The 15,839-nt window shown below is 45.8% G+C and overlaps 1 protein-coding gene across 2 annotated transcripts in view; it reads right to left on the bottom strand.

Moving 5' to 3' along the window:
- The window catches only part of TIMELESS (timeless circadian regulator), a 419,423-nt gene that overhangs the window by 121,660 nt on the left and 281,924 nt on the right, over positions 1–15,839 (bottom strand). For both annotated transcript variants that reach the window (XM_063952567.1, XM_063952568.1), the window contains 2 exons: positions 12,163–12,286; positions 9,293–9,375 (listed from right to left, as the gene is read on the bottom strand). In XM_063952567.1, the coding sequence (XP_063808637.1) occupies positions 9,293–9,375; positions 12,163–12,286 (207 nt within the window). The remainder of the gene's footprint in view (positions 1–9,292; positions 9,376–12,162; positions 12,287–15,839) is intronic.

Raw genomic sequence — 15,839 nt, 5'->3', positions numbered from 1 at the left:
GGCAGCACGGATCCAAGCTAATGTAGATATAGCTGGAGTGCGGGTAGGCCCTTCTGAACATAAAATTGCGTTATACGCTGATGATGTCCTAATATCTCTGGGATCGCCATCTCAGTCGTTACAGCCGCTCCTCTCTGAGATAGACCTCTACTCTAAATATTCAGGTTATAAACTCAATACGAGTAAGACTGAGGTATTGAATTTTTATATCCCTGGCTCGACTAAGCTCTCACTGGAAAATTCCTTTCAATGGCACAAGCAGAAGATCAAATACCTAGGTATTTTTCTAACACATAGCCATCATCAACTTTACCAAGCTAATTTCCCTAGGCTGCTATATCGCATTAAGTCAGATTTGTCTTCTTGGTCCAGCCTCTTTATCTCCTGGATAGGTAGGGTAAACTCGGTGAAGATGAACGTGCTCCCTCGGATACTTTACCTGTTTCAGACCCTCTCGATATTTGTTCCTCCATCAGTTTTTAAATTCTTACAATTTCATACGTCACAATTCATATGGGCGAATAAACATCCCCGAGTTCGACTGAAACTCTTACAGCGCCCAACATTTAGTGGCGGCCTAGGCATCCCAGACTTCAGGAGATATTATTTAGCCACACAGCTCTCACACTGCGTGCAATGGTGCAACCCCGAATCTAGAAGGGTCTGGGTATCTATAGAAGCCGCCGAAGTGGGTCTCTCTACTCTCTCTTCTCTGGCTTTCAAAATCCTGCCACCCCAGAACTATAGTATCTCATCCCGTAGTTTCCCGCTCACTAATGATTTGGGACTCTGCCAATAGGAAATATGGCTTGGTCCCGGCCCCATCCCCTATCATCCCAATATTACACAACCCTGCATTCCCTCCTGGTACAAATAAATCACTGTTTGCTCCTTGGCAAGATAGAGGTATCTTATATCTGAATGAAATTACCAAGGATACTAGTTTTCCACAATTCTCTCAGATTCAGGACACTATTGATATTCCCTCTCGGTATTTCTATCAATTTTTACAACTTAGACATTTTCACTCCTCAATGGGCCACGTCCTCTCTAGCAGACCCCTAACCCCGTTTGAAACTATATGTTTCAGACGTCACTTAACCAAAGGCTTAATTTCCTTCATATATACTACTCTCACTGGGAATACTCCCTCCCAGCGTGATCCTCATGAGAGAGCATGGGAAACGGACCTAGGCTCGGCTTTAGATGACGAGGAATGGTCTGAGGCCTGGGGTAACACAGCATCTAGTTCCATCTGCGTTAGAATCAAGAAGAATGTCTATAAATTATTATATAGATGGTACTATGTACCATCTCGCTTGAGCAAAATGTACCCGGACACGACGAATAGATGCTGGAGAGGATGTGGTGCAGAGGGCTCTTTCCTACACATATGGTGGTCATGTCCTAAAATAGTGCATATTTGGAGGGAAGTGATTCACTTTATATCTAGTTTGTTGCAGGTCTCTATTCCTTCTGACCCTAAATATATTCTCCTCCCCTTAAACCTACCAACACTAACGAAATCTCAAAATAAATTATTACGTCATATAGTGTCCGCAACAACATGTCAACAAGCTGCAGATTGGAAAAACCCTATCCCGCCTTCCATGCAATCTATAGTTGCCCGTATCTGGTACGTTTACCGCATGGAGTACATGACTAGCATTATAAATTGCTCCCCTGGGTCATTTGAGAAGGTTTGGAGTCCATGGCTGGCCACCCAGCATGCCCCTTCACCCTTTAATCTGTGATACCCTGCACAAGATTTGAGGGGACCCCCCCGGGGAATCTATTCTATTCTATCCATTCCTCTCCTTTTCTCCCTTCTTCTCTGTCTTTCTCTCCTCTTGACCCTCTTCTACTCTTACTCTTCACTGTTCATCAGTTAGCTACGCTGCTGACTGGCCTTTTTTCTATTTTACACCACCCACTTCCTGGGTCAAAAATGGGTCACTGTTTTTTTGTTTTTTTTCAGTTATCTTTATAATTGCCAACGATTATGCTATATATATATATAATGTACTCTGCTGAAATCACTATCTGCTGGTATCTGTTTGTATTTATGATACCATGAATAAAATAAGAATTTACTTACCGATAATTCTATTTCTCGTAGTCCGTAGTGGATGCTGGGGACTCCGTCAGGACCATGGGGATTAGCGGGCTCCGCAGGAGACAGGGCACATCTAAAAAAGCTTTTAGGTCACATGGTGTGTACTGGCTCCTCCCCCTATGACCCTCCTCCAAGCCTCAGTTAGGTACTGTGCCCGGACGAGCGTACACAATAAGGAAGGATCTTGAATCCCGGGTAAGACTCATACCAGCCACACCAATCACACCGTACCACTTGTGATCTGAACCCAGTTAACAGTATGATAACAAAACGAAGTAGCCTCTGAAAAGATGGCTCACAACAAGAATAACCCGATTTTTGTAACAATAACTATGTACAAGCATTGCAGACAAACCGCACTTGGGATGGGCGCCCAGCATCCACTACGGACTACGAGAAATAGAATTATCGGTAAGTAAATTCTTATTTACTCTAACGTCCTAGTGGATGCTGGGGACTCCGTCAGGACCATGGGGATTATACCAAAGCTCCCAAACGGGCGGGAGAGTGCGGATGACTCTGCAGCACCGAATGAGAGAACTCCAGGTCCTCCTTAGCCAGAGTATCAAATTTGTAAAATTTTACAAACGTGTTCTCCCCTGACCACGTAGCTGCTCGGCAAAGTTGTAATGCCGAGACCCCTTGGGCAGCCGCCCAAGATGCGCCCACTTTCCTAGTGGAGTGGGCCTTTACAGATTTAGGCTGTGGCACGCCTGCCACAGAATGTGCAAGTTGGATTGTGCTACAGATCCAACGTGCAATCGTCTGTTTAGACGCAGGAGCACCCATCTTGTTGGGTGCCATACAATATAAACAGCAAGTCAGACTTTCTGACTCCAGCCGTCCTAAACTATATATATATATATATATATATATATTTTTAGGGTCCTGACAACGTCTAGTAACTTGGAGTCCTCCAAGTCCCTGGAAGCCGCAGGCACCATAATAGGTTGTTTCAGGTGAAAAACCTGACACCCCCTTAGGAAGAAAACTGGAGACGAGTCCCAGTTCTGCCCTGTCCGAATGGAAAATTAAATATGGGCTTTTGCAAGACAAAGCCGCCCATTCTGACAAACGCCTGGCCGAGGCCAGGACCAACAGCATGGTCACTGTCCATGTGAGATATTGGTCAACAGCATGTTCATTTTCCATGTGATATATTTCAAATCCACAGATTTGAGCGGTTCAAACCAATATGATTTTAAGGAATCCCAACACTATGTTGAGATCCCACGGTGCCACTAGAGGCACAAAAAGGGGTGTATATGCAATACTCCCTTGACAATCTGGACTTCAGGAACTGAAGTCAATTCTTTTCGGAAGAAATTCTACAGGGCCGAAACTTAAAACCTTAAAGAACCCCAATTTTAGGCTCAAAACACTCCTGTTTTCAGGAAGTGTAGAAATCGACCTAGTTGAATTTTCTTCGTGGACCCTTCCTGGCCTCACCCACGCAACATATTTTCACCACATGTGGTGATGACGTTGTGCGATCACCTCCTTCCTGGCTTTGACCAGGGTAGGTATGACCTCTTATGGAATGCCTTTTTCCTTCAGGATCCGGCATTCAACCGCCATGCCGTCAAACGCAGCCGCGGTAAGTCTTGGAATAGACATGGTACCTGCTGAAGCAAGTCCCTTCTTAGCTCCCCAGGCCCTTAGTCCTCTGTGAGCATCTCTTGAAGTTCCGGGTACCAAGTCCCTCTTGGCCAATCCGGAGTCACGAGTATAGTTCATACTCCTCTATGTCTTATAATTCTCAATACCTTGGTTATGAGAAGCAGAGGAGGGAACACATACACCGACTGTTACACCCACGGTGTTACCAGGACATCCACAGCTATCGCCTGAAGGTCTCATGACCTGGCGCAATACCTGTCCCGTTTTTTGTTCGGGCGGGACGCCATCATTTCCACCTTTGGTCTTTGCCAATGGCTCACAATCATGCGGAAAAACTTCCCTATGAAGTTCCCACTCTCCCAGGTGGAGGTCATGCCTGCTGAGGAAGTCTGCTTCCCAGTCGTCCACTCCCGGAGAGAACACTGCTGACAGTGCTATCACATGATTTTCCGCCTAGCGAAAAATCCTTGCAGTGTTTTCACTGCCCTCCAGCTTCTTGTGTCGCCCTTTCTGTTTACGTGGGCGACTGCCGTGATGTTATCCCACTGGATCAATACCGGCTGACCTTGAAGCAGAGGTCTTGCTAAGTTTAGAGCCTTATAATTTCGCTCTTAGCTCCATCTATGTGGAGAGAATTCTCCAGACTTGATCACACTTTCCTGGAAATTTTTTCCCTGTGTGACTGCTCCCCAGCCTCTCAGGCTGGCCTCCGTGGTTACCAGCATCCAATCCTGAATGCTGAATCTGTGGCCCTCTAGAAGATGAGCACTCTGTAATCACCACAGGAGAGACACCCTTGTCCTTGGATATAGGGTTATCCGCTGATGCATCTGAAGATGCGATCCGGACCATTTGTCCAGCAGATCCCACTGAAGAGTTCTTGTGTGAAATCTGCCGAATGGAATTGCTTCGTAATAAGCCACCATTTTTACCAGGACTCTTGTGCAATGATGCACTGACACTTTTCCTGGTTTTAGGAGGATCCCGATTAGCTCGGATAACTCCCTGGCTTTCTCCTCTGGGAGAAACACCTTTTTCTGGACAGTGTCCAGAATCATCCCTAGGAACAGTAGACGTGTCCTCGGAAAAGCTACGATTTTGGAATATTTAGAATCCACTCGTGCTGTCGTAGAACTATTAAAGATAGTGCTACTCCGACCTCCAACTGTTCTCTGGACCTTGCCCTTATCAGGAAAGCGTCCAAGTTTCTTTTAAGAAGAATCATCATTTCGGCCATTACCTTGGTAAAGACCCGGGGCGCCGTGGACAATCCAAACGGCAGCGTCTGAACTGATAGTGACAGTTCTGTACCACGAACCTGAAGTACCCTTGGTGAGAAGGGCAAATTTGGACATGTAGGTAAATGTCCCTGATATCCAGTGACACCATCTCGTCCCCTTCTTCCTGGTTCGCTATCACTGCTCTGAGTGACTCCATCTTGATTTGAACGCTTGTATGTAAGTGTTCAAATATTCCAGATCTCACCGAGCCGTTTGGCTTCAGTACCACAATATAGTGTGGAATAATACCCCCTCCCTTGTTGTAGGAGGGGTACTTTGATTATCACCTGCTGGGAATACAGCCTGTGAATTGTTTCCAATACTGCCTCCCTGTCGGAGGTAGACGTTGGTAAAACAGACTTCCGGAACTTGTGAGGAGGAGACGTCTCGAATTTCCAATGTACACCTGGGATACTACATGTAGGATCCAGGAGTCCCCTTGCGAGTGAGCCCACTGCGTGCTGAAACTCTTGAGATGACCCCCTACCGCACCTGAGTCCACTTGTACTGCCCCAGCGTCATGCTGCGGACTTGGCAGAAGCTGTGAAGGGCTTCTGTTCCTGGGAATGGGCTGCTTGCTGCAGTCTTCTTCCCTTTCCTCTACCCCTGGGCAGATATGACTGGCCTTTGCCCGCCTGCCCGTATGGGGACGAAAGGACTGAGACTGAAAAGACTGTGTCCTTTTCTGCTGAGATGTGACTCGGGGAACAAAAGGTGGATTTTTCAGCTGTCGCCATGGCCACCAGGTCCGATGGACCGCCCCTTTATACGGCAATACTTCCATGTGCCGTCTGGAATCTGCCTCACCTGACCACTGTCGTGTCTTCGTCTGGCAGATATGGACATCACATTTACTCTTGATGCCAGAATGCAAATATCCCTCTGCGCATCACGCATATATAGAAATGCATCCTTAAAATGCTCTATAGACAATAAAATCTTGTCCCTGTCAAGGGTATCAAAATTTTCAGTCAGGAAATCCGACCAAGCCCCCTCAGCGCTGCACATCCAGTCTGAGGCGATTGCTGGTCGTAGTATAACACCAGTATGTGTGTATATACTTCTTAGGCTATTTTTCAGCTTCCTATCAGCTGGCTCCTTGAGGGCGGCCGTATCTGGAGACGGTAACGCCACTTGTTTTTATAAGCGTGTGAGCGCCTTATCCACCCTAAGGTGTGTTTCCCAACTCGCCCTTACTTCTGGCGGGAAAGGGTATACCGCCCATAACTTTCTATCGGAGGAACCCCACGTATCATCACACACTTCATTTAATTTATCTGATTCAGGCAAAACTACAAGTAGTTTATTCACACCCTACAAAATACTCTTATTTGTGGTACTTGTAGTATCAGAAATATGTAACACCTCCTTCATGCCCTTAACATGTAACGTGTGGCCCTAAAGGAAAATACGTTTGTTTCTTCACCGTCGACACTGGAGTCAGTGTCCCTGAGGTAAATGGGCGTTTTTACAAGCCCCTGGCGGTGTCTGAGACGCCTGGACAGGTACTAATTTGTTTGCCGGTCGTCTCATGTCGTCAACCGGCTCGCAGCGTGTTGACATGATCACGTACTTCCACAAGTAAGCCATCCATTCCGGTGTCGACTCCCTAGAGAGTGACATCACCATTACAGGCAATTTGCTCCGCCTCCTCACCAACATTTTCCTCATACATGTCGACACACACGTACCGACATACAGCACACACACAGGGAATGCTCTGATAGAGGACAGGACCCACTAGCCCTTTGGGGAGACAGAGGGAGAGTTTGCCAGCACACACCAAAATGCTATAATTATACAGGGACAACCTTTATAAAAGTGTTCCTCCCTTATAGCATTTAATATATATTTATATCGCCAAATCAGTGCCCCCCCTCTCTGTTTTAACCCTGTTTCTGTAGTGCAGTGCAGGGGAGAGCATGGGAGCCTTCCCCTCAGCCTTTCTGTGAGGGAAAATGGCGCTGTGTGCTGAGGAGAATAAGCTCCGCCCCTTTTTCGGCGGGTTTTTTCTCCCGGTTTTTAAGAACTGGCCTGGGTTAAAATACATACATATAGCCTTAATGGCTATATGTGATGTATTTATTTTGCCAATAAGGTACTTATATTGCTGCCCAGGGCGCCCCCAGCAGCGCCCTGCACCCTCCGTGACTAGGTCAGTGAGCCGTGTGACAACAATGGCGCACAGCTGCAGTGCTGTGCGCTACCTTCATGAAGACTGTGAAGTCTTCTGCCGCCTGTTTCCGGACCTCCGTTCTGCCGTCTTCTTCAGCGTCTGTAAGGGGGATCGGCGGCGCGGCTCCGGGACGAACCCCAGGCTGACCTGTGTTCCGACTCCCTCTGGAGCTCAGTGTCCAGTAGCCTAAGATCCCAATCCATCCTGCACGCAGGTGAGTTGGAGATCTCTCCCCTAAGTCCCTCGTTGCAGTGATCCTGTTGCCAGCAGGAATCACTGAATGAAACCTAAAAAAAAAAAACTTTTCTAAACAGCTCTTTAAGAGAGCCACCTAGATTGCACCCTTCTCGGACGGGCACAAAAACCTAACTGAGGCTTGGAGGAGGGTCATAGGGGGAGGAGCCAGTACACACCATGTGACCTAAAAGCTTTTTTAGATGTGCCCTGTCTCCTGCGGAGCCCGCTAATCCCCATGGTCCTGACGGAGTCCCCAGCATCCACTAGGACGTTAGAGAAAAATGATTTACAAAAAAAAAAAAAGAAACAGACCCTCATACCTCCTCCCTGTGTGCGGCCACGCGATACAGGAGGGCAGCGGTGGTGTGTGTGACTGACGAAGAGGAACCGGAGCCTTCGCTGTAGGTACCCGGCAACAAGGGTGCGGGAGTGTACAGCGCCGCTGGTGGAGGTGATGGAACTGCAGCAGATGTCGTCAGAGTGACATCTAACACTTACAGTATCTCTGCTGTAGTCCTTGAAGTCTTCATTTTTCACTTTAAAAAAGCTCTTCTGTGGGCCGCTGGAGCAGCCCACCTGTTGTATGCCTGCACTGCATGGCACCAACTACAAAACGGAGCTCCTGTGCACGGCGGGGTTATAGAGGAGGCAGAGCTATGCATTCTGGGAAAAGTCAAAGCTTTTAGCCTGTTGGTGCCTCGGATCAAGATCCTACTCTACACTCCAATGTCATTCCCTGTGGAGCCCAGTGTACCCCGCAGCAGAAATATATATAAAACACAGCACGTCCTAGACCGGAGGTATATATCAGAATACTCGTACAATATATCCTGTAATAGGTACACTTTTTCTTAACTAACGCTTTCTGTATAAAGACATGTAGAATACTCAAGTGTTCGTAAAGTCACAGTGCTGTATACAGGCGGTTTTACATGGGAGACCTTGCCCTGCAGTCCCAGAGACTAGCCGCAACTAAGCTTATAAGATGGCACCCAGCATCTCAGGGAGTGAGGTAGAGTGTGAGGCAGCTCTAAGGCCCTGGGCCAGGGAGAGGCTACAGGTCAAGTGCCAGCTCCCTTATGCTTCCAACCGAGGTACTAGCAAGCCTTATTAAATGGGGCATTAGTACACCCGACCTGTACTCTATTGTCCTAGTGGTCTAGTGGGGACCCTGCTCGTGACAATGTCCATGCCAACGCCACGACCCGTCTCCCTAGGTCGCGGACGGAACGCAATTTAATGGCGGGTCCCACCTGGGGGACCCGCTTGCCTCCTTCACGTTGCAGCCAGGCGAACCAGGAGAGTGACTGTGACCGTGTGCCTAAAGCCGCAGCGTCTCCGCCACAAGTACCCGGGAACAGGCTGAGGAAGTATTCGACACCGCTTGGGAGATGATGGAGCTACAGCGCTGACAGCCCAGTTTTGAAGAAATTTTCTGCCAGAAAAAGGTTTTCAGGGCTGCCCAGTACAACCCACCTGTTAAGTGACCTGCTGCTGCAGACACCAACTGAAAACTGAGCTCACAGTGCCTGGAGGCGGGGTTAAAGAGGAGGCCTCAATACATCCTGGGACAGCCTAAAGCTTTAGCCTGTTATTGCCTCTGGATCAAGATCCACTCTACACCCTGATGTTTCCCTGTGGAAACCAATGTAACCTGCTGCAGAAAAGTAATTTCTAGAGGTTGTGTGAGGATTTAGGGGGAAAAGGAAGTTTCAGCCCAAATAGTGAACTATTTAGTACTTACTCCTCAGCCTCTACCACTAAATCCAGTGTTGCAGTATCCCCCAGATGGAACGAAAGAGGAGTACTGTATGTTCAGATAACAGAACTGGAATTCTAAAACTGCAAACATTACGGATTTACCATCTGTTTCTTGAAACTCCTCATAAAGGCGCTGAAGTTCCATTTCTTGTTCTTCAGTCCACAGCACAATTCGAGTTCCTTTACTGCAATATAAGATTTATTTTTTTACTGCAAGTGACCAGTGTAGCAATGTATGACAAACATGTTATCCCTAATGCTTGAATCCTACTTGTTCACATTGAAACCAATCCCTTTAAATGACCACTAAATATTTGTGAACTGGAAGTGTCCAGTTAACTCAGAAGCAACAGGGCTCTTTATAGCTACAGTACTTGCTGAGAGCAGAGACTGAGCGTAATTATTAAAACCTGACATTGGGTCTATTTTTAGAATTACTGCAACAACCATTTTACAAGCATGGATTGACAGCTGAACTATATAAAAAGCACAGATTATTTTATTTCCAAGCTACTTAGAACCTTTCATTAGTTGTCAAATTAAGTTCACCCTCCCATTCATTTGAGTAACACTAATAAATTACACCTTCCAATCTGTTGAGGTGGATGTATTTAATATACCAGCTGTCGGTATCCCAGAGCTCGGGGACTTGCTGCCCACGCTGCCGGTATTATGGCTGGCAGGATGCCGCTGTAGGAATCCTGACAGCCAGCTTTCCGTCAGCCAGTATACCGTATCCAACCCTGCTGAGTACCTATACGATAATATACTGTAGTATATAAAACGGCGCTTAAGTCAGAACCTGTTTTGTCAATTTAAGCAGCTGCTAAGAAAAAGGGGATAGTTAGTCCCTTTAAGCAAGATAAGATAAATATACAAAAAGAGTAGCAGCGCTAGTTGATGAATGTTTAAATTCACAATTGATTACTAAAATATACATTTTTAATCAGGTATAAATAAACCTTTTAAAATTTCACGTGACATAAAAAATTCCTCACATATCGGGTATTGCACAATAGCACAAATGCATTCCTCCACTCCTGTTCTAATACCTCCTTATCCACTGTGGTCAATAGTCCCGGTTAAAGCTTTGTCCGTTGGTGTAAGTACCTAGGTCACTAGAGGATTCTCTATACTGGGTAGATTGCAGTCCCAAGTCCTCACCAAGGTTGTGACGAAGATATATGTAATCCACGGAACCGATATTTGAACGCGATAGTGGGCAGCCATGTGATCGTTCACGTGTCCGTAACGGATAAGTTGTCATTATTTGTGTGACGCTGCTTAGCAACTAACTACTAAAGGAATTTATATGCAAGATTGATTAGTGGTTAGGTTATCATGGTAACCAAAGTAATTTTAGCTACTGGCGTCATGAAACCTAGCAACCGAAGGTCAGGTGGCGGATCACATGATCGGAACAATCTAGGAAGACCGTCATTGAATGAGATGGCGGTCGGGTCATGTGATTGGTCACATGTCCACAATCGAAAAAGGTTGTTATTAAAGTTTTAGTTTTGTATATGATGAAGATTTATGGAGAAAATCTATGTTTCTAAAAAGTTGATTATAAAATCCATATCTAAAGGAGAAAAGGTTATGAGCAATAGATATGTGTAGTACTTTTTTGTTGCTTAGCAACGATCTTTCCTCAAGAGCCTGATTGGCCAGATTGGGTCATATGATCGGAGGAGGATAATTGTAAGCTAGAATTGCAGAAAAAGAATTAAATGAAACTTTTTAATGAACGACTAAATTTTTGTTTATTTATTGTTAAGGTATTAATGGGTCTGCCTCCTATTAATTATTCTGTATGTTACATTGTGAATTATGTTGATGAATGTCACCTGGTAATTAGTGGCCATATTGGGCCTATTGGTATATAAGAACAGAAAAGTTACCATCTAGTCACCTTTGAAAAAGCTGCCAGGAGCAGTGAAACGCGTAAGGTTATCACTCACCTCATTGGGGACTTATTCAGCCATCTCTGGACCAACCTCCTACAATCAGATATCCCTTGGATTACAAATACCGGTTCCGTGGATTATATCTATCTTCATCACAACCTTGGTGAGGACTTGGGACAGCAATCTACCCAGTATAGAGAATCCTCTAGTGACCTAGGTACTTAGACCAACGGACAAAGCTTTAACCGGGACTATTGACCACAGTGGATAAGGCGGTATTGGAACAGGAACGGAGCAATGCGTTGGTGCTGTTGTGCAATACCTGATATGTGAGGTTTTTTTTATGTCACGTGAAATTTTAAAAGGTTTATTATACCTGATTAAAAATTTATATTTTAGTAATCAATTGTGTATTTAAACATTCATCAACTAGCGCTGCTACTCCTGTTGAGTACCTACTCTGACTCAGTGTGCTAATTTTCCATGCCTGTAATGGAGAATACAGACAGAGCTATAATTGTTCCCTCCGTAGAGTCCACAGCTTATTCTATTTGAGACAAAAGGGCACTTTTGGGGTCGCCCTGTTGCTTTTTCTGTGCTACTGTTACATCACTGTTCTGCAACTTCTCCCACCAGATTCTGGTAATCAGGCTGACAAATTCACCAAAATATGATTTCATGTTAAAAAAAATAAAGTTAAAACCGTTTACTGGGCGGAGCAAAAACCTTTATTCTCTTGGGAGATTTGCAGAAATGGGACTCCAGCTGTTGGGAGGGTTGGTTATGTAGAGGGGAGGAATCCTGAACTCTGCTAATATAAATACATTTATAAAAAGAAATATAAAAAGAAATACATTTTTGCCCCTCATATGTCAAAGAGAGAAAATGGAGTATTGATCGCTCTGAAACTTCATCCATTAATTTTTTAATTTTTTTTTACAATTTTAGATATTATATCATTAAGTTCAGCAACAAACAGGCTCTGATATTTATATTAATGTCTAATAACTGGTATATTTGCCTTTCAGGTCTGGGTATGTGTGGGAAAAAAAAAAACCCGCTTACGTCTCTTTTTTGAAATCCTTCAAACTTTCAGCAAGTCCCATTTGCACAAGATGGTTAATAATTTGCTTCCGAGTTCGGGATCCAGTCCTCAAGTTTGCCAAAATACTGTCTACCACATCGGCATCTGCAATAATACAATAGAAATCTTAAGAGTATCCCCCCGAAACAATTCAAATTTCTGCATTTCTATGTGAATGAAAAAAGGAGAGTTCTGCTAGACTCTCCTTTGTTAACGCTCTTTCTTCAAGGTTCATAGGGTCCACAGGGATAACATCGGGGTTATAGGTAGTAGGATCAGCTCCTGGGCACTATACAGGTAGTGCATTCAGATATCCCAGGATGCTCCGGCCCCTCTCACTCTAACCCCACCCCCATGCTCAGGCAGGTCAGTTTTGTTAAGAAGCCCAAAGCAGGAAGCAGAGAGCAGAAAAACACGGTACACAAAAGAACACTCTCACAGACAGGAGAAGGGAAGCAGTGACCGAGGTCGCAAACCCATATAGACCAATTGGGTCAGGGTGGGCACCCTGTGGACCCTTATAGACGCCAAAGAAAGAACAAATGTAGTCTACCGTAACTCTCCTTTTCTTCGTCGGGTTCCATAGGGATCCACAGGGATAATTGAGGACGTTCTAAAGCAGTACCTCAAGAGTGGGGACGGTCCTGAGTGGATAAGAGTATCCGGCATCCAAATGAAGCATCCTGGGAGGCAAATGTATCAAAGGCATAGAACCTAAGAAATGTGTGGATTGAAAACCACGTAGTCACCTTGCACAATTGTTCATCGGACGTGCCATGGCGCAACGCCCGTGACGGTCCAACAGAGTAGAATGGGCAGAGATAGACGTTCGGACTGAAAGAGTATGCTTGTGCAATTGCCATTCTAATCCATCTGGCCAGTGTCTGTCTGTTAGCTGGCCAACCACGTTTGTGAAAACCAAAAAGGATGAAGAGGGAATCCGATCTCCTTAGGGTACTGGTTTGGTCAACATAGATATGGAGAGCACAAACCACGTCCAAAGAACGCTCAGTGGATGAGAAATCCGAGGAGACGAAGGCCGGAACCACAATATCCTCATTCAACTAGAAACGGGAGACCACCTTAGGTAAGTAACCCGGTCTGATACGAAGTACAGCTCTGTCTTGATGAAAAATCAGGAAAGGAGGGCAACAGGAGAGAGCGCCCAAGTCAGACACCCGTCTGGCAGATGCAATGGCCAGGAAGAATAAGGTCTAGCAGTTAGCCATTTTAGGTCAACGGTTTCCAAAGGTTCAAAAAGGAGCCTGTTGAAGAGCGTCCAGAACCAGACAGGAGGAACGCAGGGAGGCTGGACCTGGAGAACGCCCTGTAGGAAGGTGAGGACATCCGGAGGAAAAAAATCCTGTGTTGAAACCATACACATGAAGCAGAGATATGCACTTTGAGAGAAACCAGGCAAAGGCAGAGAGTTAATCCCCTTTGCAGGAAGGACAAAATCCTGGAAATCTGGTAGACAGCAGGGAAGCACACCACTAGTTGTAAGTATGCCAAATCCGGTAGTAAATATGGGCAGAGGCCAGTTTTCGTGCCTTAAACATGACTTGTACTACTGGGCGGGAAAAGCCTTTCGCCCTCAGGATGGAAGACTCAAGGGCCAAGCCATCAAAGACAGACGTTGCATGTCCGGGTGTAGACACGGTCCCTGAGACAAGAGGTCTTGGCACAGTGGAAGTGGAACGCCAATTGAGAGACCTTGTAGGTCTGAGAACCCATGACGTCTTGGCCGCGCTGGGGCAACCACAATGAGGTTGCCACCTTCCCGTTTTGAGTTTCCATAGAACACTTGGCAGAAGGGATACTGGAGGAAAGATGTACATGAGAGGGAAGGTCCACCGGATTGAGCGTCCATGAACGCTGCTTGTGGGTCCCGGGATCTGGAACCGTGCAATGGAACCTTGTGGTTGTGTCACGAGGCTATCAGGTCGACATCTGGGAGACCCCACTTGTCCACTAGAATTTGGAAGACGTCTAGATGAAGGGACCATTCTCCCGCGTGAACATCCTGGTCCTGGTAACTGAGGAAGTCTGCTTCCTAGTTGAGGATTACCATAATGTACACGACAGAGATGGATGGAAGGTGCCGTTCTGTCCACCTGAGAACTACTGCACTTACTGCATCGCCAACTGGCTGCAAGTGCCGCCCTGGTGATTGAGATAAGTCACTGCAGTGTCATTGTCGGACTGAAGTTGAACAGGTCTGCCTTGATGAACAGTTTGTGCCAGTGGTAAAGGTTTGTATACAGCTCTCAGTTCCAGTATATTGATCAAGAGACTGGACTCTGATAGCGTCCAACGACCCTGAAACAAATGCTGTTCCGTTACTGCTCCCCAACTGGGGAGGCTGGCATCCATGGTGATAAGTACCCAGTCTGGAATCCAAAAGGGACGACCTTTGTCCAAGTGAGCACCGTGGAGCCACCAAGTGAGGGACAAGTGGACCTCTGGAGTGAGACTCAACAGTTGATATCTGACCAGATGAGGTTGGCCTTTCCATTTGAGCAAAATCAGTTGTAGGGGACGAGATTTTTTTTCTGCTGGCAGAAAGACGCTAACTCCAAAAGGGCTCCCAAGTAGTACATCCGCTGTGATGGTATAAGGGAGGACTTTTTCCAAATGATGAGCCAACCATGTGTCTGAAGGAGGGTAATCATGAGTTGAAGATGGCCGAGCAATACTTCTTGTGAAGTAGCCAGCAGTAGTAAGTGAGGAAGATAGATGTATTGAGCTTAAGCAGTGTCAGTCATTTTGTTAAGTAGCAGCCATGATGTAGCGAAGAAGTAGTATGCTTTGCTGGATAAATCATAATAATGCTAACATTTCATAGTTCGTACGTTCTGTGCAAAGTAATGTCGTAGCTATAGTCTTGAAAATATGTTACTAGACAGTCACCCTGTGTTTAGACTTCTCTTGAAGGAGGGGGTTAGCTGGAGGGAGTTTCTGGGAAGAGATGCATTTTGCTATACTTTGTGACGTGTATCAAGTGTTCATGCAAGTACCTTTTTTCCCTATATAATGTCATGCTGAATAAAGTAGCCGCAGTCTCATTTTGTGGACATAACTGCGTGTGTTGTCTGCTTCCTGGGATTCCCAATCGATTGGTAAACAAATGGTAATGAACAGACAATTGAAGGAACTTGATAGGAGAAGGAGGCTTATCTCCAACATAAGTCGTCCAGATAGAGAAGTAGTCTCCACTCCCTTACGATACAGCCGTGTTCCCATGACTGCCATAACTTTGGTGAAAATTCTGGGCACCGCAGACAGTAGAAACGGCAGTGCCCAGAACTGATGTTGATTGCAATAGCAAAACGTAGGTATTGCTGATGTGAGGGAGCAATAGGGCATTCTGTATATCTAGGGATACCATAAAGTCCCGTTTCCATAACAAGGACTATGGACCAAAGCGTCTCCATGGAGAATTTGGGAACCTTGACAAATCGGTTTAGGGATTTTAGGTTTAGGATGGGTCTGTGTGACCAGTTTGGCTTGGGCACTAGAAACAGAAAGGAAAAATAGCCCAATCCTTGTAATGACGCAGGAACCGGAATGATCACTGCCGATTGCAGTAGTGATTGTACAACGTGTTGCAAGATTAGCGCCATTTGGGGTTCTGAGGGCAGATTTGTGCAAAAGAATT

Source organism: Pseudophryne corroboree, chromosome 2, assembly GCF_028390025.1.
Source record: "Pseudophryne corroboree isolate aPseCor3 chromosome 2, aPseCor3.hap2, whole genome shotgun sequence".
NCBI classification, from domain to species: Eukaryota; Metazoa; Chordata; class Amphibia; order Anura; family Myobatrachidae; genus Pseudophryne; species Pseudophryne corroboree.
This window is presented reverse-complemented; position numbering and strand designations above follow the sequence as displayed.